Source organism: Tachysurus vachellii, chromosome 1, assembly GCF_030014155.1.
Source record: "Tachysurus vachellii isolate PV-2020 chromosome 1, HZAU_Pvac_v1, whole genome shotgun sequence".
Taxonomy (NCBI): domain Eukaryota; kingdom Metazoa; phylum Chordata; class Actinopteri; order Siluriformes; family Bagridae; genus Tachysurus; species Tachysurus vachellii.
In genome coordinates, this window is record NC_083460.1 from 23,963,811 (window position 1) to 23,988,810 (window position 25,000).

Here is a 25,000-nt window from a genome sequence, read left to right on the forward strand (position 1 = left end):
ATTTTTTTCCTTCCTTCCTTTCTTCCTTCCTTCCTTTCTTCCTTCCTTCCTCTTCCTTATTTCTTCTTAATGGCAAGAAATTAATCCTTCCTTCCTTCCTCCCTTCTGGTAAGAAAGGATTCTTTCTATCTTTGCTTCCTTAGTCCCTTCCTTCCTTCTGGTAAGAGAGGATTATTTCCTTCCTTTCTTCTTTCCTTCCTTTGTTTCTTCCTTCATCCTCCCTTCCTTCCTCTCTTCCTTCCTTCCTTCCTTCCTTCTTTCTGGTAAGAGAGGATTTTTTCCATCCATCCGTTCATCTCTCTTTAGTAAGTGCTTCATTCAGGTCATTGTGACGGTGGATCTGGAGTCTACATGGACTCCCTCGTTCACTCTAAGGGGCAGTTGATCTTATCTTCAGTAGTTCCAGGCCAATGCGACTACCACAGGAGAGTCTCTAGTTCAGCACAAGGGCAGATTTTAATTTTGTCAAGGCTTGTCTGTTTAAAAGTATGACATGTGGGGAACCAGCCAACACGTAGGCTTAGCTAAATGGCAAGATCCTATATTTCTCTGACTTCATCTGCAAACTCATTTAACAAATGCGTGTGCCTCGTATGTCAAGAGACCGTTGCAGCAATTAAGAAATTTAATATCCTGAGATGTTATGGCACAAATCACGGGCATTGCAAAAACTCTTCAGTGGATGAAAGGACAGAGTAACTGAAGCAGCTGGAAGCTCTCCAGACATAAGCAACAAGAATTCTTCAGAGAGTCGTTAATGTGGTTATTGTGATTTATCCTGAAAAGTAGCACAGATTATCATTAAATGTGAAATTCATTATAAAGTAATATTTTGTTGCCTGACCCTCATCTCTTTTATTGCGATCTAATCTGGGCTCATTTGGAAAAAAAAGTATGTACACCCCTGAACTACTGACAGTTTTTTTTTTTTTTTTTTGTTTTTTTTTTAAATAAATATTTATGTATTTATTTTTATAGAGTGGAAGGAAACCAGAGAACCCAAAGGAACCCCACACAGACCCATTCTGACCCCAGCTGAACCATGGAATATTTTACTCAGTCATTAGCCAATCAAGGTTAAGACAGAATACATGTGTGTGAAGGAGAGGGAGGAAAAACAGTGAGGTTACAGGCGGCTGAGGTCAAGAAGGTGCAGGAGTTTAAGTATTTGTGGTGAACCATCCAGTGCGACAGGGAGTGTGGAAAAGAGGTGAAGAGACGATTGCATGTGGGTTGGAGCAGGTGGAGAAAAGTGTCAGGAGTGTTGTGTGTGTGACAGAAGAGTGTCAGCAAGAATCAAAGGAAAGGTGTGGAAGACAGTAGTGAGAGCAGCTATGCTGTATGGGTTAGAGACTGTAGCAGTGAGGAAAAGACATGAGGCAGAGATGAGGATGTTGAGGTTCTATTTAGGAGTGACGAGGATGGACAGGATTAAGGAATCAGAGGGACAGATCAGGTTTGCTCAGAGAGGATAGATTGGGAGAGTGGTCAAGTCAAGTCAAGAAGCTTTTATTGTCATTTCAACCATATAGCTGTTGCAGTACACAGTGAAATAAGACAACGTTTCTCCAGGACCAGGGTGCTACATAAAACAAACACAGAGCTAAGGACTTAAGTAAGTTAGTCCTAGACAGATAAAGTGTATCTGTGTAACCTGGTGTATACAGTGCAAGACAAAAGACAGTGCAAACAACAAATACAAAAGACAATACACAAAAGTGGGGACGACCAGTGTAAATACTGTGTTATATTGGTAGAAGGATGTTGGAAATGGAGCTGCCAGGTAAGAGGCCAAGTGGAAGACCAAAGAGGAGATATACATGTATGGATGTGTTGAATTACCATGAAGGTAATTGGTGTGAGAGTAAAGGATGCTGAGGATAGAGTTAGGTGGAAACTGACGATTCGCTGTGGCGACTCCTAACGGGAAAAGCCAAATGAAGAAGATTAAGAAATTCAGTTCAATTCAAGTTTATTTGTATAGCGCTTTTTACAATTGACATTGTCTCAAAGCAGCTTTCCAGAACATAAACATAGAACAAAAGAGAATTATAAAGAATAATATAAAGATTAATAAAATGCAAAAATACCATCTTTAGTAGACTTAGATATTCTGGGAACTACAGGACTGGGAAGTCCTGAGTTTCGTGATCTCAGAGAGCGTGAAGAAATCAAAGTATATTTAATTCTACATAACCGATGTATATGCTATGATGACTTATCAGTGTCTGACTGAGAATATAACCAAATGTTATTCTGTACCTGTGTTTGTAGATATATTTAGGACCTCTGTAAATTGAGATGTGAATAAAAAGTCACTTTTTAATAACAAATAGCCTGGTGGTACCAGACCACCATTAAAACAAGGTTAGGGAGGATATCTTAAGAGCCGGGAAGAACCGCCGGCGTGGGCCGAAGATGTGACCAATTAAAACTTTTTAAAAATGAAGAACTAAAGTTCTTGGTGTAAAGAGTTTTGAGACGAAATTCAAAGAAAATTTGTGGAGAAATGTGGGAGTTTCCCCTTAAAGTCAAAGAGAAGCTCAAAGTAATTCATAAAGCATCTTAACCCTTAAAATAGCTCTTAAAGTGTTAGTAGTGAGGAGGACTTTTAAGAGGTTTATGAATTTCTTCAGCAGAGGAGAAAATGGCCAAAAGGTATAAATAATTTAAAATAAATCTACTTCAAATCATGGCTTATTCTGGCGTCTTTTAACTTATATTTATATAGCTTAATTTCTTAATTTCTCATCTGCTTGCTTTTTCAGGTATTTGAATGAAGCATTTTTTAATGCTTCATAAATAATATAAACAATATATTTGTATATTCACTGCGTTTGACTAACACCTATAATATATCAGCCGTTGGGTTGTGTTCATTTTCACAGCATGAGCCTCGGCGTTTGTTTCTAAGGAAAAACCTTCACTTCACTGCCGTCGAATGTTTGTTGACGTGTCAGTACATCAAGATTTTGTCCCGTCTACACAGAGGCTTTGAAATTCCGTCCTCTCCCAGTCTTGCTTTCTGTTCCCTGGTGGCATGTATCTGGTTCAGAGGAACAGGAAATGAGGCCGGGGTCCAAAAACCCTTTCGTTAGAGTCTGTATGATAGCAACTTGCATCCCAGTGTAAGCAATCATTAGCAGGAAGCTTCCAAACTATCCAGACAATACCTTTGCTCTTAACCGCAGCATGAGTCAAACAGAGCAACATGTTATATGTTCATAAGCACTTTATTAGGAACGCCATGCCAGAACTGGTACTCGAAGCAACCTTGATTCTTTATGGCATGGATTATACGTTTTTTTTTTTTTTTTTTTTTTTTAAATGTTTTGTGACATGGTCTATATTAACATCATCACACATACAGATGTGAAGTCCTCTGACCTATGGAGGAGAATTGGTTGTTTTTCTGCACCACGTCGTTTAAACCCTAGAGAAACTCGGGAGATCGGTTTCCGACATGTGCCATGGTCCAAGTCTCTGAGATCTATGACCACCTCCTCCCATTCTGATGTTTGTCCTCCGTGTTTTGTTTGTGAACGTTAACTGAAGCTCTTGTCTTGTATTTACATGATGCTGCTGCGACATGATTGGCTGATTCAGACAGTAATCACTCAAAATGAGATGAATTTTAGGAAACTAACACACTCCCGACCTTGTTCCTGCTTGTCTTCTTTCACTCATTTTTCAGTGTGTATTAATAATAATCTATTGCCAACCAGTCTTGAACTGTGGACATCTGTTGCAGGCTGTGTTCCATCATTTACACAGTAGGAAATGGGATGTAGGACATGGATGTTGTGTGGAGAGAGACATCAGCTGGAGGCATCCTTGAAAAGATGTCATGATAAACGTGATGTATCTAGACTTGGTGACTGATCTGAACCCAGGACTATTGGTATCCTGGCTGCGTGCGTGCGTGTGAGCGTGCGTGCGTGTGAGCGTGCGTGCATTTTTGTGTGAGAGCGTACGTGAGTTATGTTCATATAAATTAGAAATGGTCCACTGGAGTAGGTCTGGGCTGATTGAGGATGGTACACGGAATTGCTGATGCAAGAGCTAAAGATCTCCATGTTCTCTCTTTTCCTTCCAAAAACCTGCTTCCTTGACTATTCTAAATTTATGTGTACATTAAGCATTACAGTGTACTGGTGTCTCATCCAAAGTGTGTCCAGACCTCAGATCTCTCTCTTCTGGGCTCTTGTTCCTGGATTCACTACAACCCTGACCCAGATAATCAGGAATATGCACGTCTTCCTCCCAGCTCACTCAAAGAGCTGGTTTACACTCCGCACACGTTTGTTGTGGTCCGAATCGGAGCGTGTCTATCGTTGTTCCGGTGCATTCGTGCTCATCGTGACATCATCACACACCTGCACAGAAAACACAAGCGTAGGGACTCGCCATATATTTTTACGTTTTTTCTTTTCTGATGCCGTTTTGATTCTTGACTTTCTCACCTGCTGCAGATTTGCTCATGTGGGATTTGCTCATGTGGGACGGGTTTAGGTGCGCTGCTGGTGAAGGTCATCAAAATGAGATCTATTTCTTTGTTTTGATATCTAATGTAAAAAAAAATATAAATAAAATAACTGGGAGTTAAATCAAATTCTCTTACTGAGAATCCAGGCTCCATGAGTCGAGTCCTCCATCCTTTTATGTATTTATTTATTTATTTTTTTTAAGATTTGTGATTCAGTGCCTGTATATAACATATATTATGTAAAAAATATTAACAAATCAATCTGTTTGTATAGGAATAAAAAGCAGCTTGAAGCGTTCTACCTGTTGCATACTTTTGACAAGAGAGAGCAACTCTGATTTTGTTTTCTGTGTTTTCAGTTGCAGCCAGAGACATTTTTAGGATGATTTTGTGATGACTTGCCTTGATTCAGTCCACACGCTCTCTAAGTGAGAACGGACTCCTTATAACAGCGGACTCCGTATAACAGCTCATATGGCACTGTGTATGCATGCATTAAAACTAACAAAATGAATAATTAGTCGCGCTTCATCGACTTTGGACGAGTTCGAACAACACATTGATTACATGTTTAAAAAACAAAGTACTAGATGATTAAAGTGTGTTTTAATTCAGGCATGAAAATGTCTTCATGTGACTTGTTACTGTACATCAAGTGTCTTTATTGCCTTCTCTTGAACCTTGAGTCTTTTTACCATATTTTCTGTTACATAACTCCTGTGTTCGCTTTTACGTCTTGCTCTTAGGACCAACTGCAACAGAAAATTGTGTGTCCTGGGATTGTAACCTGCCTAACAGCCTCCCCTGATGGTCTGTATGTACTGGCAGGCATCGCTGAGGCCATTTATCTGTGGGAGGTGAGCGACCAAAACAATCTCTATTTTTTTTACTTCTGATATTCTTACACTAAAGGGCAACTCCAGCTCGATTGCATGCAACATCTGCCACTGCATACTGGTTAATATTATATATTTATTGTATTACATATAGGAATTATATTTAATAAAGGGAATTGTAATAACTGATGTACCCGATAAACAAGGTGTTATTTCATTTCTGTGGCTGGTCATGACTTTTTTTTGTTCTTTTTTTTTTTCCTGTTATTTGCACATTACTACATATTTACATAAAAATCGCCACTGCCATCAAGCTGTTCCAGACTCCACGCTGCTATTATTATGACCTCCTGTGACCCCCTTAAAACGGAACTGGTTAAAATTCTTGGTATTTTTTACGCTGTCGTTTTTGGACAGTTTTTTTTTTTTAAAACAGACTCGGTTTCGAATATCATCGTGTATAATTGTTCCACGTGATTGAGTCGAGTTACATGCAACGTAATTATAATAATATAATTCGTTTCCGTATGCAGAACATGATTTGATCGTGCATTTTCAAAGCCTTGAGGAAAAGTGTATAAAAGTCTGTACTCTCATCCCAGGTGGTGCTGTTTCTCGCCGTGATGTTGAACCACGCTTGCTTTCATCGGGTTCATTCTCATACCAAAGTTATTACTTCGAGTCCTCGTTTTAACGTCTTCGCAAGATTCCGTAATTAAATAGTTCCCGCTATTACTACACAATTTGTTCACGTTCGCTCATTGAGACAAGTAAGAAAAACTTTCAATTACATTTCGTATAAACAAATAAATCAGATTTAAAAAAAAAACTTGAACCGTTTTCTGTTAACCTTTAGGATCAGGCAATTTTGCGATCACAGAAATGAACGCAAAATCAAACAAACTCTGTGATATCCGGAGGAGCTGGACATTATCCAAAGATTTGTCTTGTGTGATATCATTACAACACGCATTCGATTCACGAAAATGAGTACAGCACTTACATTCATTACATATGTGTCTTCGCTCGTTGGAGCTTAAAGGATGAATTCCCTTGCTTAAGTACATAAAGTAAATTGCAAAAACCCCACTGACATTTTTGGGTGCAAAAATCACCAATGGCGTGATTGCTGGATAAACTGATCTCTAAGGGCCTGATCTCTAAGGGCCTTTTTACACGGTTTCATCTGAAATGCGTCCCAGATCACCTCCTGAAGTGGTTTGAACGTTCGGATTTATATCCATCTTGAAACCGTTTCGGAGGGCATTTAGACCTGGTCTTTTTACGACTGGATAGCTATCCAGAAAACGCATGAAGCGACCAGGTGTAAAAAGCCCCTAATATAGTCTCTTAAATATTCCTTTTTCTTCCCCCCAGTGTATTCTGTGGCTATTCTGTAGAACACAGCCTCTGTACTCTCTTATGTCTTGGGCTTCACTCTGTGTGAGCCAAGAATGTGAATTACAAGAAGAACAAGAAGAAATGTATTTATCACATAAACATTACATTACATAACACTGACATTTTCTTTTCATAATCCAAGCTTGTTAAGGATCCGGCATCAGCACGAACTAACGTCAGTAGAAATACTGTCTCATGGAAGAGTTGATGAGTCGAAAAGCAAAATTACTATTGAATGTGAGACGAAAAGAACAAAACATGTAAACAGATCTGGGCCTGTATTTATGTGAAGTTTCTCCTAGTGACACAATTCTAATAAAATTCTTTAAAAGAGAAGATTGTAGTAAAGATAAGTCATTCATAAAGCATCTTTACTCTTAAAAGAGCTCTTAAGGTCAAAATGTTTCAGGAGCAGTGAGGAGGGCTTTTAATAGGTTTCAGAGTTTATTAGCAGGGGAGAAAATGGCCGAAAGGTGAAAAGGGAGAAGAAATGTATTGGATACAATATTTAATAATGATGGTGAGTTAATAAACGATGCTATGACATTTCTGCTCTGTGTCGGAGATGTTTACATTTGTTACATTTATAACATACACATGTTAGCGCATCGCTAATATGATCGGTCACAGACGTAATCCCTACACGATATAGTCTCAAACATGGAGACAAAGTCAAGGCTTTTTCAAGACCAGATTTTAAAAGCGTGTTTTTATTTATTTATTTTTTGTATTATTAGACAACCAATCACAGTCTTTAAAAGAATGTCATACCTAGTAACAGAGTTAAGCCCCGCCTCCTCTATAAGATAAACGTTGTATTTTCTTGCTCATTGTTGCTCCAAGATTGATCCTGAATCACTCTTAAGTTAAGATTCTTAGCTAGATTCTTTAAGCTAAATTAGGAGCTCTCTCAGATCATTCTTAGTGCCTTTATGAAAACAGGCCCTGGTTCATTATAAAAGTGTCTGGTGTATTAATGCAACCTTTTGACCTTGATATCTAAGCAGCATTAGTTTTGTTATACCGCCGTCACTTGTCGCTGAACAAATGCTATGTTTCAATCTGTCTGAACAGATTTAAGCACCTTTCAGATGCCATTTTGTTTATTATTATTTATTAGGTCTCAACAGGAAACCTGCTGGTTGTATTGAATCGACACTACCAGGACTTGAGCTGCCTGCGGTTCACTGATGACTGCAGCCATTTTGTGTCAGGAGGAAAGGACAATCTAGCACTTGTATGGAACCTTGCCAGGTACTTAATGATTTATTCATCCCCCCACCCCCCCCCCACCCCCATGCCAACGTTCAGTTGTAGTGCAAGGCAAACCCTGTTTCCTCTGGAGGAGTTCACTCAGCTAAAAATGTTTTGTGCTATTATCAAGTTAAGATTTAAATCCAAAATAAAATCATGGTTCATTACCATTCTTTTTTAAATTTTTTTTGCAATTATTTCCGATTTATTTTTAGCAGTTTGTTTCATTTTTCTAGGTTTAGACTAAAAGCTTGTTTGGGTCCAATATGTATTAATGGATGTGCAGAGAAATAGGTTTGTTTATTAGCCATAAATGTGTAAAATGTTTTCCAATCACAAGCTTACCATAAGAAGCAGCGTACGAGAAACGGTTTAATAAGCAATGCGACAACACTGTGTTGTTTATTCTATATGTAGCACGCTTTGTATCTGATGCATTTTGTCAAGATCTAGGACACGTTCCATGCCGTAATAACACTGTAACCACCGTAGAAGATATTTCCGCTGAACACTTCCTCCGCTCATACACACAACTATTTGCTCGTGTTACAGCTCGAACATTCCAGGAAAGCGTTCATCTTGTTTTTGACTCAGGCTTAGCATGTGCAACTCTCCCATCATGTCCATAGATGGCAATGTATGTCTTTTACACCGTAACCATGAGCGCTGAGAGAAATGAAAAACAGACTTTCTGAAAAAAATTCCCAGAATATTAGAATTCCTCGTCTGTTGGTGGGAAATGAATGTAGGACAGAACAGGGTGAGATTTACATCTCTGTTTATTTAGCTTTTATCCAAAGCAGCGTATAAACAAGGCGTTATACAATCCAGTCGGGTAGTCTGAGGAGCCGATGGGATATCGGCGCTTCAGGAACGAAGAAACGAGTAGATGCAAATGTAAGATGTTTGAAGGAAGATACTAGGAGTAGCAACTAGACACAATAGTGAAGAAAAGCTACAGAAGTTGTAATCATGATACCTAATAATACATACGGAATTCTATAAAAGAATAATATAAGTAACTGTAAGATACAATTGGTTGTGTTACATGGAGAAAGGAAACACGCCTGCATATAACTTGAACAGATATATGCATGTACCCTTATACAGTCAGGGAGAACTGTAGTGTTTTTTCTTTTATATTCAAGTGCTCCTCGATGATCTCGATGTTTCATGGAGATTGAAGATAGATTCAGACAAGTTGAGCAGAAGAAACGGGGCATATGATAAACACCTCACGTTCCAATTCACATAGACTTTTCTATGATATGTACACTGTTTAGGTTGGTGGTAGGAGCAGGAGGTTTGCATTAAAATGAGCTGTTCTGATATTTTATTTAATGTCTGCAAAAATAAAAAAGGTCATTTCATTTTTTTTTGTTTTGTTTTAGGTTTAAAACAAATGGTTTATAAAAAATAGATATTTAATACTACTTTTTAAACCCATTTTTACTCCATTTTCTTTCCCACTTTGGTCATTTGCCAAATCCCACCCATTATCTACCAATCAGGTTAGGACACTCGTGCTCTGAGACACGTGACATCAAGTCAGATGCATCTTATAGAGATGCTGAATTAAAGCCTCGGAGGAATGTGCTGTCTTCCCTCTTTCTCATACCTGAATTCATAGATGCCTGTGATTGGTTAGTGTTGCTCTCTTGGTTAGTGTTGATTGACAGGGAAGGGAGAGTATGCCATCTGTCTTAGCCAGAGAGCACAACCTGATTATATATTATAACCTGATGTCTCCCATTTGAGTCCACAATTGGCGAACCAGAAGTGAGAAGAGTTTGGCTTTGGACATTTGTTGGCTACAAGAAGCTTCCTGTAGTCCAGAGTGATCAGACTGGACGCATCAGTTCTCTGCATCAAAGGCTCGATGTGAGCAACTGTGTGTTTTGACTCAGACGAGTGACGTAGTGAGCTGTGAGAGGAATAGCTCCTCTGGGTTGGAGAAATGTATTATATTTACATATCTGGCGTCTGGCAGATGCTCTTATCCAGAGCGACTTCCAATTCATCTCAGTTTATACACCTGAGCTGCTTTGCTCAGGGATTCAACAGTGGCAGATTGGTGGACTTGAGAATCAAATTCATGTCCTTCTGCTCATGTAAACACCTTAACCACTAGGTTACCACTAGCTATCCCGTCTCCAATGCTCTGACCAGTCCCATGCTTTAATTCCTTTATATCAAATAAAATGTAATGGTTAACAGGATGTGATTATATATAGTGAAATCCCAGTATGTTAGTTATCTGCCCTACCTCAATGCAAGTCTTGGTCATTGTTCCTTTCTACCAGTGGTATCATTTTGTTTTGTAATAAACACTCAATCATTACTCAAGCGAGCAGCAACGTGGAACTTCGTAGCATGTCTTCCTGGACCAGCGAGGATCTGCACTTATTCTGATGAATGCCAGCGGTTCAGGAGATGACTCATACTAGAAATCATAGTGCTCAGCTCTAATGGAAGCTTGGAAGCAAGTCAAGCAGGAGTTTCCAACATAGCGAAAAGCTGTAGAAGGAAAACCAAATTCAGAGGCGTTCACTTCCAGCCAAGGCTGGAAAAACACTCGCGTCGTTGTTTTTCAGCCTGTGATGATCCGCTATGCCGTCTTTTCGGGACTGAGGTCAGGCAGTGGCGTCACGTACGCAGACAGAAAATGCTTCGCTCTTCCATGTGGAAAATAAATCATTCATTATTACTTGTTTGGTGTCTTTTTGGGGTCGGATGTATTTTTTCTCTCCATAACTAACCACTCAATAGCCTCTCTGAATCCAGTGGCTAGAAGTGAAGTCCCTCAAATGTCTCGAGAAGACACTTGTGTTAAAATTTCAAACAGTGTATTTTGAACCTTCAGCAGTACCCTCTATTTAACCCTGCTGTAAATTATTACTTCAACAATGCGTCAAGTCAAGCACTCAGTACTGAACATGAAAAGTGCGTAGTTTTTGTTTTTTAACACATTTTTATTATTGTATGAGTTTAAAGACACTTTTTTAAGTTTCATCATTTTATTTTCTGATCTCAGCCACACGCTCACTCGATTCTCAGAGAATTCTGAACGCATCCTCTTGGCTTTCCTGATGTCCGTGTCCTTTCCCGTTAAGTGACAATGTTGAGTGCAATGTAGCATGAAGAATTAGGCAATGAGGAGTATGAGGAGAATTTAAAGCACAAAGACCGCTGCCACTGAATTATTACCCTCTCACACCGTGAAGCTGCTTGGAGCTACATCTGCAAATCCTGATGGGAAATTCCAGCAAAACGTTTCATATACCGGCCGTATCTGAACAATCAAATTCACACCATGGCAAAAGAATGTAGATTTGACCCTACCTTTTTTTTTTTTTTTTTTTTTTTTTTAAAGAACCTGAAAAAATGAGTCTGTTGCTAAATAGTAAATAAATGTTTTAAATGGTTATAGCAGTGAAGTAAGTAGAGTGATAATAACAGTAAATAATAACATCGCAAAGTTGAAAATCACAAGAAATGGAAAAAAACATGTATGGAAGTGCGTTATACATTTTAAATGTAAATTGTAAATATGAGAATTCTGAGATGTAGATCTGTATAAGCTTCAGTTCTTCTATTAAAAAAATAGACAGAATGCATGAAGATCTCAGCTCTCGACTATGATAGGAGGAAATTAATCAAACCACAATGTTAGTCTTGACCCCCGAATGCATAGTGCAATTTTAATGAAGATCAGAAAATATAAATTTTTTCAGCCAAAAAAACACTTAGCTAAAATTTCACCTGAAACTGATTTTCACTAAATTCACAATGTACATTAAGGAACTCAATAGTAGGGCTGCACGATTGCGATTGCGATATGCGATTGTGATATAATAAACAAATGGTATCATGAGTCAACTTGCTTGGTTCTCAAGGAAAATGCGCACACACAGATTACTGATAATGCTGAAATTTGTATTTCTCAACTCAAACTAGCAACAACAACAAACAAATGCAAAATGTTTTCAAATTAAAATATTTTTACAACATAACATCTTTGCATTACTGCAAAAAAACTTGTTATTGTCTCAATAGTACAGCTAAATATAATAAATAGAACAAAGTAATTTCTATGTTCATGAAAATAAGATATTTTGAACATTCTGTCCAAACAGGGATATTTTACCTGGACGGAACATTTTTGTATAAACGTTCTGGGCTTTTACCTTCATGCGTTCATCATACTTTTCTCTGTGCTGTTTCAGGTGCTGATATAAGTTTGTTGTGTTGCCACGTGATGTAGCAACTTTATTTTTACAAATTCTGCACAGTACCTCTCTCTGCTCAGTGTCGGATATCTTATAGCCAAAATATCGCCATATAACAGAGGTAGCATTTTTTCTGGCCACCAGTTCAGTGTCCGTCTGCTCGGCATCCATCTACACCTGTTCCATCTACACACTTATTCAGAGCATCGTACAAAAGTGCTTTGATGTTGTTATTAATGAAAACATTAACCCTATCTCAGTAGGTTGCAGGATAACTTCAACTTAAAACACTTTTGAAGGTTTTTTAAATACATAGAAACAAACAGGTTGCTAAATGCTAGTTTAAGTGTTTCAGGAAGAGGTAGGTCGTTCAAAGACGGGCAGTGACTCAGCTCTTCGGACGTAGGGGAAGTGTATTCCACCACCTTGGTGCCAGAACAGAAGAGAGACCTGCTGTATACCTACCTCTTACCCTGAGAGATTGTAGGACCAGTGTTGGTAGATCTGAGGAACATGTTCACAAATGCTACAGTTTTTGCATTACAGACTAATTCTTATGAGGGTTTGGATTTTATGTGTTTGCCCATTGAACAGTATATTCAACGGACTGTCGTTGTCGGTGTCCAACAGTCGGGGTCTGATGTCAGAAATTGCTGCTCGGCTCTTGGATAATTAAGAACCAGTGCCCTGCTGCTCACTTTCCTGTAATTGGTTCACTGTTGCAACACCTTCATAACTTTGTATTGTGTTTGATGTAAATGAGCTGAAAGAGCCTGACAGGCTCATGGATCAGAGACTGGATTTTGTCAGTAAGAGTGTTTCCCTGTGTTCATGCTATTGTGCATTTGTTTATTTGCAGCTTTAATGAATAAAGGTCTTCTTTGCCAACCTGAGCGTTTGTCACAATGATAAAAACTGACCTTTTGAGTATTGATACAGACATTAGAATCAATATCCTCTTGAACACTTTGAAGTTCTGATCACGTTTCCAGCTTAGTCATGCTCCTACTTCTTTTTTTCCGGACAAAGATACAAAGGCCGTTCTCACACTTACTCTCTCGAGGCAGTAACCAGGATTGATTCACACATGGTGCAGTCCCCAGCCGAATTCACTCGTATCAAACCCCATATCGCTGTTTTTTTTTCGTTTTTTTCCCCTCCTGTGATTCACACCTGGGTGCAATAACAGCTTTCATGCTTTCTTACCAAACTTAGCGCAAGTGGCTTCATGGCTAAGTGGCAACGGCTGATTGTCTACATCCATTGAATATTTATAAGTTCTCAGTAATTTAAATGGATGGGAAATATGATAGTATAGGTTTTTTTTTACTGGAATAAATTTCCATATTATGCTTTTTTGTAAGTAATATACAGCAATTTAGTGAATCTAAGTCTTCTTAAAAAGAGTCTTCTTAAAAAGAATAAAATATGCAGAGGTTTGGACTCCCTTCTTGTAAAGCATCAGAACTTAATTAACTCATTAGGCTTTAATTGACTCATTAGGATTCGTGCTTTCTGACCTTTCTAACATTCCTTGTGCTAATGCTCAATAAATATGATCTGAAAATTGATGCCATATGAAAAGATATTTTTATTTTATTTTATTTATTTATTTTTACTGTCTGAAATGTCCTTTAGAAATGGCAGTTAAGAGGAAAATTTCGAAGTCAAGGCAAGATCTGGAAGATTTAGCTAACATTGTGCTTGTTATCTGCATCATTATCCTCATCGCTAAGAGAACGTGAAGGAGTAGAAATTATGCCACATTGGAATTTAGTCCAAACCTAAGACTACGTATATCTTATAGAGAAATTTTGTCATCAATTTAACACATTACTTAACAATGCCTTGATCGAGTTAGCATGAAAACAGCATCATTGGCTGCCACGTTCACAGCACCGATACTCCCTAATAAATCTCCACTATTGTATTGCGCTTAAATCTGGATAGAACTCTGTGCATTTTCACTACAACACATTTCATTTGTTAATTAAATAAATAGACGCTCTGTCCGATGTAAAAGATTTTTTTTAATCTGTTTATTCACAGCTCCAGCAGCCCACAATGCAAAGTTTTAAGGTTTTACTTTTAACTGCTTTCAAAATGATTTCTATAAAACAAATTGTTTTGTAAATGTATTCCTCAGTGGGCAGAACAGTTTGGTATTTGGCTGCTGAGCAGAATTATGGGATTGCATAAGCTGATAATACACAAGATTTTGCCTTGGTATTTGCCAAAACACCATCCATATGTAACAGCTCTTACCTCAGGAGGGAAAATGCCCCCAACATGCTGTCAACCTGGAGATAATGAGTGTCTGTGGAATTCTGGGGATTAACAGTTTGCTGTGCTGCTCGTGTTCCCATGCCAGGCCCCAGGTTGATGTTTGTGACAGCTGTTTCAGCAGACAGGTTTGGCTTTGCCAGAGGTTTTTGCGGTTGAGGCAGGATTGACAGAATCTTTCTTGTTTCATCTGTCCCGCTGTCTGTTCGTCTGTTTTCCTCGGTTTCTCTCTTGCGCTTTCCTTGCCTCTCAACTATGTTCTTTTGCTCTCTTGATTTTTGTTTGTATTTCTTTGGCATTTCTTTTTTCTATATTCTTTTCCCCCCACTGCTTCCCTCTGTTGCGCTTTCTGCTGTCACCGGATCTTGTGCTCGGACTGAAAGGAGATAGATGAAAGCTTTAGTTAAATGTGATGTGTTAACTTGGATATCTATTACAGATGAGTACCTTGTATACACACACACATACACACACACACACACGCTCAACTTTGTGTTCCTCTTGAGAAATAAATAACATTTTAAATATTTTATACATGACTGCAGAACTCTCTTGATGTAAATATCCACAGTCGTGTGAAAAAATTTGGACATCCCGTTAAATATTCAGTTCTTTATTAAGAAATGTCAACATGTCAATTTCTGATCGTGTTTTAATTTGTGTCTGTAGACAAAAGTGATAATTGCAAGTAAACAACAAAAGAAATCAACAAAAATAAGTATTTGATCTGAGGAAAAAGTTAGGACTTTCTATGCCCTAACAGCTAGTGTTTCCCCCTTTGGCTGAAATTGCTTGGATATTGTGACCTGGCCGTGTTGGAAGTTGTTTTAAATGTTGCACTTGCAAATGATTTCCTGACAGTAAAATGGCTGATTACAAAGTCTTTTGAGGTCTTTTTTATTTAATAGCATACCATACCTAATAAACATCAACAATTTTCTTTCTGAAGCCCTCAGAGGGCACCTTGGATCTCACCATATTGATAACTCTCACTTCAACTATTAAGAGCAAATCAAACTAAATAAGACAAGCTTTCTTCAAAATTCTCTGTAGCAATGTTCTAATCATTTGCATCTTATTTGATGCACCTGTAGGTATTTTTATCTATTTTAAGTACAATTAAATGCGGGGTGTCCTTACTTTTTCCTCACAAGAAATTTGTGTAAAAGTTTGTTTTACAGATCATTTAAAAAAGACTTTGGTTTTATTTCTTTAGTAATTTTACTTGAATCTTCCAATATTGTTAAAATGAAGATCAAATGCCCATTTAACTATTAAAAAAAAAAAGCAAAGGCTTTCATGGGGTGTCCTCATTTTTTCATATGACTGTATGTCTAGTTTATAATTGATATATTTGGAGAATTATACTTTAATTTTACTTCATTAAGCAAAAAGTAACGGGTTAAAACCAGAGGTGGTGCTAGAGAGGGGCTAGCAGTTGCTTCAGCATCCCCAAGAAGGAACAAAGCCCCCCATAGCACCTCAAGCATTTTTTTTTCTTTAATTATTACACGTGCTTATTGTAACGTCACATGACGAGTTGCAGCTACGCTGACATAGGCGTAATATCATTACATTTTATTTAAAAAATGGAGCGGATTCTTGTGCCAAATGAGCGACCTCGTAATTCTAATTCAGATCTCGCTTCTAGTGAAAATGAGAATATAAACATACCCCAGCCCGAAGTACTGAACGGTTCAGATGTTAATTGTTCGCAAAGTTCGAAACAGCAACTTGTCACTTTTGGCCATAAGTACTGGATGAGCGAAGGCCCTGGATGCTGAATGCATCATTGATAAATTTGCCGTGTACCAAAACAACCGCCACATTGTCCTGATTTGAGACTTTAAATAATAGGTGGTGTTCTTTGACAACTACCCGGTGCTATAGGTGTGTTTATGTATATTTGCAAAATCGTCGGAATATTGTTTCATTTTGTTATTTGTTAATTTTATAAAACAATGAAAAAATTGTGGTGGTTTGAGATTTAAAATAGTAACTGGTAACTATTATTACTAAGTAGTATCTGGTAAATATAACCCCAGTGCTATTGGTGTTTGTTGTATGAAATTCTGAAGTATTCAATTAATGTATATGCAAAATAATTTCATTTTGTAATGAGTGCTTCCTTAATTTCATAAAACGAAGAAAATATATAAATAAAAATGATTAAAAACATAAACCCAAGACCTAGTTTGGAAATATTACTTATATAAACCTAACCCCCCCCCAAATAAACTGCCGTGCCATAAAAACACTTCCTTGGATAAAACACTTTGCATTTGTGCTGAAATATATATTTAAATTTCATTTTAGTCTAAGCGATTTCAGTCACAGTCAACTAAATCATATTTAATTCAAATCCAACCAGAAAATCGAACTTAAATGAATATTATTTGTTTGTGGGGATTTAAGCCTTAAACCTGTACCTTGAGGAAGACCTCGGTAAATGAAATTATTCTGGGTGAATGCAGGTGCAGGGGAGATAGGGAAATGTTGCTATGAAAGGTTATCTCCATGTAGACTGTACATGACCTTGAGAACTGAGGTGCTGGTGGCTGAAGGTGTTACTCTGAAGCTTCAGTAAAACTGAACACATTATGTCTGGGTGTGAGCGTGTCTGGGTGTGAGCGTGTCTGGGTGTGAGCGTGTCTGGGTGTGAGCGTGTCTGGGTGTGAGCGTGTCTGTGTTTGTGCGTGTCTGTCTGTGTGTGCGCGTGTCTGTGTGTGCTCGTGTCTGTGTTTGTGTGTGTGCGTGCATGCGCGTGTCAGTATTTGTGCGCGTGTGTGCGTGTCTGTGTGTGCTTGTCTGTGTCTGTGTGTGTGGGTGTCTGTGTGTGCGTGTCTGTGTGTGCGTGTCTGTGTGTGCGTGTCTGTGTGTGTGCGTGTCTGTGTGTGTGCGTGTCTGTGTTTGTGTGTGTCTGTGTTTGTGTGTGTGCATGTCTGTGTGTGCGTGTCTGTGTTTGTGTGTGTGCATGTCTGTGTGTGCGTGTCTGTGTGTGTGCGTGTCTGTGTTTGTGTGTGTGCATGTCTGTGTGTGCGTGTCTGTGTTTGTGTGTGTGCATGTCTGTGTGTGCGTGTCTGTGTGCGTGCATGCGCATGTCTGTGTTTGTGTGTGCTGTGTCTGTGTGTGCCCGTGTCTGTGTCTGTGTTTGTGTGTGCCCGTGTCTGTGTTTGTGTGTGCGCGTGTCTGTGTTTGTTCTCGCGCGTGTCTGTGTGTGCGCGTGTCTGTGTTTGTGTGTGCGCGTGCCTGTGTGTGTGCGCGTGCCTGTGTGTGTGCGCGTGCCTGTGTGTGTGCGCGTGCCTGTGTGTGTGCGCGTGCCTGTGTGTGTGCGCGTGTCTGTGTTTGTGTGTGTGCATGTCTGTGTGTGTGCATGTCTGTGTGTGCATGTCTGTGTGTGCATGTCTGTGTGTGCGTGTCTGTGTGCGTGCATGCGCGTGTCTGTGTTTGTGTGTGCCCGTGTCTGTGTTTGTGTGTGCGTGTCTGTGTTTGTGTGTGCCCGTGTCTGTGTTTGTGTGTGCGTGTCTGTGTTTGTGTGTGCGCGTGTCTGTGTCTGTGTGTGCGCGTGCGCGTGTTTGTGTGTGTGAGTGTGCGCTTGTCTGTGTTTGTGTGTGCGCTTGTCTGTTTGTGTGTGCGCGTGTCTGTGTTTGTGTGTGCGCGTGTCTGTGTTTGTTCTCGCGCGTGTCTGTGTCTGTGTGTGCGCGTGTCTGTGTTTGTGTGTGCGCGTGCCTGTGTGTGTGCGCGTGCCTGTGTGTGTGCGCGTGCCTGTGTGTGTGCGCGTGCCTGTGTGCATGCGCGTGTCTGTGTTTGTGTGTGCCCGTGTCTGTGTTTGTGTGTGCCCGTGTCTGTGTTTGTGTGTGCCTGTGTCTGTGTTTGTGTGTGCCCGTGTCTGTGTTTGTGTGTGCGTGTCTGTGTTTGTGTGTGCGCGTGTCTGTGTCTGTGTGTGCGTGTGCGCGTGTTTGTGTGTGCGTGTGCGCGTGTTTGTGTGTGCGCGTGTCTGTGTTTGTGTGTGCGCGTGTCTGTGTTTGTGTGTGCGCGTGTCTGTGTTTGTGTGTGCGCGTGTCTGTGTTTGTGTGTGCGCGTGTCTGTGTTTGTGTGTGCGCGTGTCTGTGTTTGTGTGCACGCGTGTCTGTGTTTGTGTGTGCGCGTGTCTGTGTTTGTGTGTGCGCGTGTCTGTGTTTGTGTGTGCGCGTGTCTGTGTTTGTGTGTGCGCGTGTCTGTGTTTGTGTGTGCGCGTGTCTGTGTTTGTGTGTGCCTGTGTCTGTGTTTGTGCGCGTGTCTGTGTTTGTGCGCGTGTCTGTGTTTGTGCGCGTGTCTGTGTTTGTGCGCGTGTCTGTGTTTGTGCGCGTGTCTGTGTTTGTGCGCGTGTCTGTGTTTGTGCGCGTGTCTGTGTTTGTGTGTGCCTGTGTCTGTGTTTGTGCGCGCCTGTGTCTGTGTTTGTGCGCGCCTGTGTCTGTGTTTGTGCGCGTGTCTGTGTTTGTGTGTGCGCGTGTCTGTGTTTGTGCGCGCGCTTGTCTGTGTTTGTGCGCGCGCTTGTCTGTGTTTGTGCGCGCGCTTGTCTGTGTTTGTGCGCGCGCGTGTCTGTGTTTGTGCGCGTGCTTGTCTGTGTTTGTGCGCGTGCTTGTCTGTGTTTGTGCGCGCGCGTGTCTGTGTTTGTGTGTGCGCGTGTCTGTGTCTGTGTGTGCGCGTGTCTGTGTTTGTGTGTGCGCGTGTCTGTGTTTGTGTGTGCGCGTGTCTGTGTTTGTGTGTGCGCGTGTCTGTGTTTGTGCGTGCGCGTGTCTGTGTTTGTGCGCGCGCGTGTCTGTGTTTGTGCGCGCGCGTGTCTGTGTTTGTGCGCGCGCGTGTCTGTGTTTGTGCGCGCGCGTGTCTGTGTTTGTGCGTGCGCGTCTGTGTTTGTGCGCGTGCTTGTCTGTGTTTGTGCGCGTGCTTGTCTGTGTTTGTGCGCGTGCTTGTCTGTGTTTGTGCGCGTGCTTGTCTGTGTTTGTGCGCGTGCTTGTCTGTGTTTGTGCGCGTGCTTGTCTGTGTTTGTGCGCGTGCTTGTCTGTGTTTGTGCGCGTGCTTGTCTGTGTTTGTGCGCGTGCTTGTCTGTGTTTGTGCGCGCGCGTGCCTGTGTTTGTGCGCGCGCGTGCCTGTGTTTGTGCGCGCGCGTGCCTGTGTTTGTGCGCGCGCGTGTCTGTGTTTGTGCGCGTGCTTGTCTGTGTTTGTGCGCGTGCGTGTCTGTGTTTGTGCGCGTGTCTGTTTGTGCGCGTGTCTCTGTGTGCGCGTGTCTGTGTGTGCACGAGTGTGCGTGCTGTGATAAACCTGTGTCTTATCTGTGGTGTTCCTCCTTATTTGTGACTCTGACCAGATTAAAATTCTTCCTGAAGATGAATGAATGAACATCTCAGAGGTCATTTAATGGACTGAGCAATACAACTATATTATATTATTATCATCATAAATTGTGTCACAGGACGCTTTTCTATAAGTAATGTCACTATGAACAGTAATTTATCATCTCTGCCTACAGAGTACAGTCCCGTCTGCTCCAAAATTATTGGCACCCTTGGTAAATGTATGGAACAGTATTTTGAGGGAAAATTAGCCGTTATAGTGGAAATGGGATAGAAATCTAACATAAAATTAGATTATTTTTTAGGAAACTTGCTTCTGAGTCAGCAGTGGTCTTTATTAGCAAGCTAAAAAAAGTTGATATCCTCTTTGATGTATTTTCTGGTTAATTTATGAGAATGTGCCTTATTACGGTGTCTAATGACTTCAGACTCGTGTTTGCTTTGGTCCTTTTAATTCAAGTCAAAAAAATTCAAATGGGATCCAACTCTCAAGACATTTTCTGTGAGTAATCAAAAGGGTATGGAAAAAACTAAAGCAGAAAAATATTACATTCTAGAGAAAGAGTCCACAAGTACAGTTTTTTTTTTTTTTTTTTTTTTTCTTTGCCTCTGTACATCAGAGTATAATGTATTTAATGTATAAGCTTAAACTTTTAGCTTTAATGCAAGGGGTTTAATACAAAATTATGCATTAAATGTTTAGGAATTGAAGCCAATTTTCATAGTGACTCCATTTACATGCACAAAAAGTAACTGGATAAACTAACAATGCTTGGATGTAAATCCTTTGCAATCAGCCTGAAGTCTGGAACCCATGGATATCACCAAATGCTAAATTTCCTTCCTTGAGTTTCTCTGCCAGGTTTTACGCCCTTCATATGCTGCTTGTTTGTGGGTCTATCATTCTTCAGTTCTGTCTTCACTAAGAAAAAAAGCAAGATCAGTTGAGTTGAGGTCAGGCTTCGGCTTCCGTGGTAGTTTTGACTCATCATCCATCTGTACTGTGAAGCGCCGTCGAGTTAGTCAGCTATATAACATTTGATTGAATCTGAGCAGAAAGCTTTATCTACACCTGTCTAAACCTTTAAACAAAAAACGCACACAATCTGACTGCACTTGTGTGATTATGCATCATTATGGTCCAGACTACTTGTCTGGGTGCAGGGTTTTGTTCCCAGCAAGCAGCTACATGCCTGATTACAGATCAAGATTCTTAATATAACCTGCAGCCACCATCAACCAAGTTAAATCCATCTAAATCCTACTCATAGACATATACTGAGGTGCGAAATCTTTTTAGTCTAGTTGTCTACTTGGGTTACACTGCAGGGAGATGTTTAATTGCACTCATTTTTAAGGGGATAACGAATCACCCCAGAAACTACCAGGAAATTGGGGATCTAAGCAGCAAATTAAGCCAAGCCTCGTTTCCCAAGCCAAAAATCATTTTCTACCTGCTCCTCCTTCTAGATAAGAACTTTTGGTTGAAGGTCAGCTATTGCTTCCATTACATGCATCATTAACTCCTCCATAATCACAGGCCGATCTAATACCAACGCAAGCTAAAAAGCATAACCTACCCTTGTAAACAAAAAATAAATGAAATAATTGCTAGGCAGGGAGAGCCGGCTCCTCGAATCTTTCTGATTGAAATGATTACAGAGCACAAAGCAGTCACAGTGACTTTTTTGTTTTTGTGACAATTAGGATGTAGCTTAATTGTGTCATTACAGCAGCATAAAATCCAAATATATCCTTACCTTAGTATTAATACCTATGGTATTAGGATAACTAAATAATAATGAACATAAAATTATGCAAACTCTGTGATAAGCAGAGGAGCTTGGGATTTTTCAAAATGTACCAAGATTTTCTGTAGATTCTGGCCGAGACGTGTCGCGCGACATCATCATCAACTCGTATTCAACCAAACCACTCTTCAGTTCATGCATGAGTGCAGCCAATTCAAGGGAAAAAATCACAAATCTCAAATTTTGAAAAAAGCCAAACATTTTGGCTGCGGCAATCAAAAGATTTTTATTTTTTTTTTAAATTGCGAAAATGAGTATGATCATTGTCAGAGTTTCTTGGAGAAGTTTCTTCAAACTATCAACTGCTTAGTAAGGATCGCAGGTATCCCTGGAGTATCTTGTGAAGCTGGGGGGATTAGGACAGAGAACAAAGATTATTAGATGTGCTCTTGTCCTGTAATGGTTCAGAAAATGTGATTTAATACACAGAGGGCGAGAATGGACTTGGGCAAGACAAGTTACGACAGGGAGCGCCGGAAGCTAACACCGACCCAAGGGCACTCTGGGACAGACGGGAGACAGCCACTCCACCATCAGCGATCCTGAGAGAACGTGTTAGAGTTGGACACAAACATCCAGTTCACCAAAACACAATCTGAACTAACCAGATCTGCACCTTGACCTAAGAGAAGAACTAAATAACAAAAGACTTGACAGAACAAATAGGACCGAGACTGTGACTCTGTATAAAGAGTGTAGGGGAAGTTGTTGGGCAGCCTGATTCCTGCTTCTTGACTAATTAAGATAGAGAATCTATGAAAGAAGCTCATGTACAGTTCATCATGTAGGATGTGATTTAAAATTTAAGTGCCTTTGTGTTGCAGTATCATACAGTTGGACTCATCTCGCACTCCAGAGCCTCGCCATGTGTTCTCACGTCACTCTCTACCCATCACGGACATCCACTGTGGGCTGATGGGACCTCAGGCAAGAGTGGCCACTGCGTCTTTAGACCAGACTGTTAAGGTAAGAATATTTAGGAAAAACTGTTTGACCACAATTATATTAAGTTATCACAAATAACAAAAACGTCCCCTGGTGGTTCAGAAGCAGGATCTCGCTCTCTTATTGCCGTGGTCCCGGTTCGATTCCCGGGCAGGGAAATAACCAGCCGCTGAGGGATTAAAGCTCAGTTCCGGTTCCAATCCCAGATAAAAAATGGAAGGTTGCATCAGAAGGCATAAAAAGCCTGTAACAAATACAATATGTGGACAAGCTGAAGTGCTTTGGCTGGAGAAGCCCGAAAGAACAACAACAATTACAACTAACTGAATAAAAATAAATGACAATTGTCACATTTGCTCCCTTCAAGACCCAAGATATTTTTAGGCAATATAAATTTCTGTAATTCACTCATTCATGCAGTTATCTGATCATCCAATCGTGTGGCAGCAGTGCAATACAAAATACATGAAGATATGGGTCAGAAGCTTTGCATAATGTTCACGTCGACTGTCAGAATGGTGATCTCAGTGATTGTCATTGTTGGTGCCAGATAGGCTGGTTTGAGTTTTTCTAGAACTGCTGATCTACCAGTTAGCGTCAGTTCTGAAGACAGAATAAGCATGAGACAGGGCAATGGAGAATGGGCAGACTGGTTCAAACTGACAGAAAGGCTACAGTAACAGAGCAAATCATTCTGTACAAACGTGTTGAGCAGAAAAGCGTCTCGGAATGAATAACCCTGAGGTGGATAAGCTACAACAACAAAACACCATGTCAGGTTCCAGTTCTGATGGCCAAGAACACAGTCAACACTCATCAAAGCTGGACAGATTAAGACTGGGAAAAATGTGCGAATCTCAATTCTGCTGAGAGTCTCCAAGAAATGTTTCAAACATCTTGTGGAATCTGTTCCATGAAGAATTGAGAACAAATTGAGGCCTTAGTTTAGTATTAGTATTAGTACAGTGTTCCTAATAATGCATGGTGACTGGGTTATTAACAGAAATATACTTGTGTTTTAGATCTTCTCTTTTGCAGAAGAAATCTATACAAGCACTGACTGCTTTATCAGGAACATCTGTTTTTCTGTTGATTCACAAGATTAAGGAAACAGCTCATATGCTCTTTGTAAACTGGAGTTCTCCATTCTGATATTTCATGATAACAACAAAACCGAAGCTCCTCATCTCTATTTACGTTACACATCGCACCGCTGCCTCACGATTGGCTCATTGGGCAATCCTACAAATGATCAAGTGACAAAGCATTTCTGTTAAAGTGTGTGTGAAAGTTTGGAAAAATATCTTTTCTCATCTGCCCCAAATTTGTGTGGGATATTCATGAAACCCGGAAATTTTATTATACTGTACTCGCATACAGTAGAAATTATAGTTAATATCTTCTAGTGACTGAACCCTGGTTTATTGTAAATTAGGTTGTTTAATTTTTAAGCAGTATACACTCCACTCGAAGGCATAGAGATAATGCCGCATCTCCTGCCTAGTCCCTTGTTTAAGCCGAACTCTTGATGGCTCCGTGTTCACCATCGGTCCTGTAATCTCTTTAAAAAGAGTCATTAACAGTTGGTCATGTGGACTGATTACTGATTTGTGTAGTGATTTTGTTCTTCTCTGTTCTTAGCTTCTTGTGTTATTGTAGCATAACCGCTCAAGGGGTATAAATATTTATAACACGTTTACACACCCACTAACCTTAATCCTATTAATCAGATTAGCAGTTAAATTATAATTATAACGAGGTTTAAATTGCACGACGGTTATACAGGTTTAAAAGAGAACAAATCGCAGACTCGAGTGGGTTTTTGCTGCTTTATTTTGTTTGTACAAAGTGCTCGGTGACTTAACGAGATCTCGTCACGCATTTACAAGCCTCTCTGCTGTTTAAGCAGTTCAGTAGGTTAATTTTCAACAAGAACATAAGCATCCTCCACCTCCAGCTTTTTTTTTTTTTTTTAAAGCTCAGTAAAATCCTCCTTGCAGTGTAATGAATGTGACCTGGCAGTCGATGCTCTAGATTAAATGATTAAATTAAATGAAGGATCACCATGTAATCCATTCAGTTTCGTTTACCTTCGTATCTGTTCTCAATTTTTCTTTTTCTTTTTTCCTCATTGTAAAATATGTAAAAGTTGAAGTCAAGGAGTCTGAACTTCTACTTATTCATGTCACAGTTTCTACTCTTCTAAAGTGCCTTGTAGTCTGTAACTACACTCTGAATTACAGCTAAACAGATACCATCTAATAAAGTCATTGTTTCGGTCTGAATCCAATGACTCGGAGTACGGAGTCATAACAATAAAGCCGTGTCACCCTCCAGCTATTTATAGCCTGCGCTGATGCGGCTCTCCTGGGTGCTTGGTAATTTTTTGGTCACTTAGAATAAGATCAATAAGATAAAGATT

The 25,000-nt window shown here is 40.0% G+C and overlaps 1 protein-coding gene across 1 annotated transcript in view; it reads left to right on the forward strand.

Moving 5' to 3' along the window:
* wdr18 (WD repeat domain 18) overlaps nucleotides 1–25,000 on the forward strand; it is a 75,702-nt gene that overhangs the window by 1,488 nt on the left and 49,214 nt on the right. The window contains exons 2-4 of the mRNA XM_060878727.1: nucleotides 5,233–5,343; nucleotides 7,844–7,977; nucleotides 22,458–22,599. Coding sequence (XP_060734710.1) covers nucleotides 5,233–5,343; nucleotides 7,844–7,977; nucleotides 22,458–22,599 — 387 coding nt within the window. The remainder of the gene's footprint in view (nucleotides 1–5,232; nucleotides 5,344–7,843; nucleotides 7,978–22,457; nucleotides 22,600–25,000) is intronic.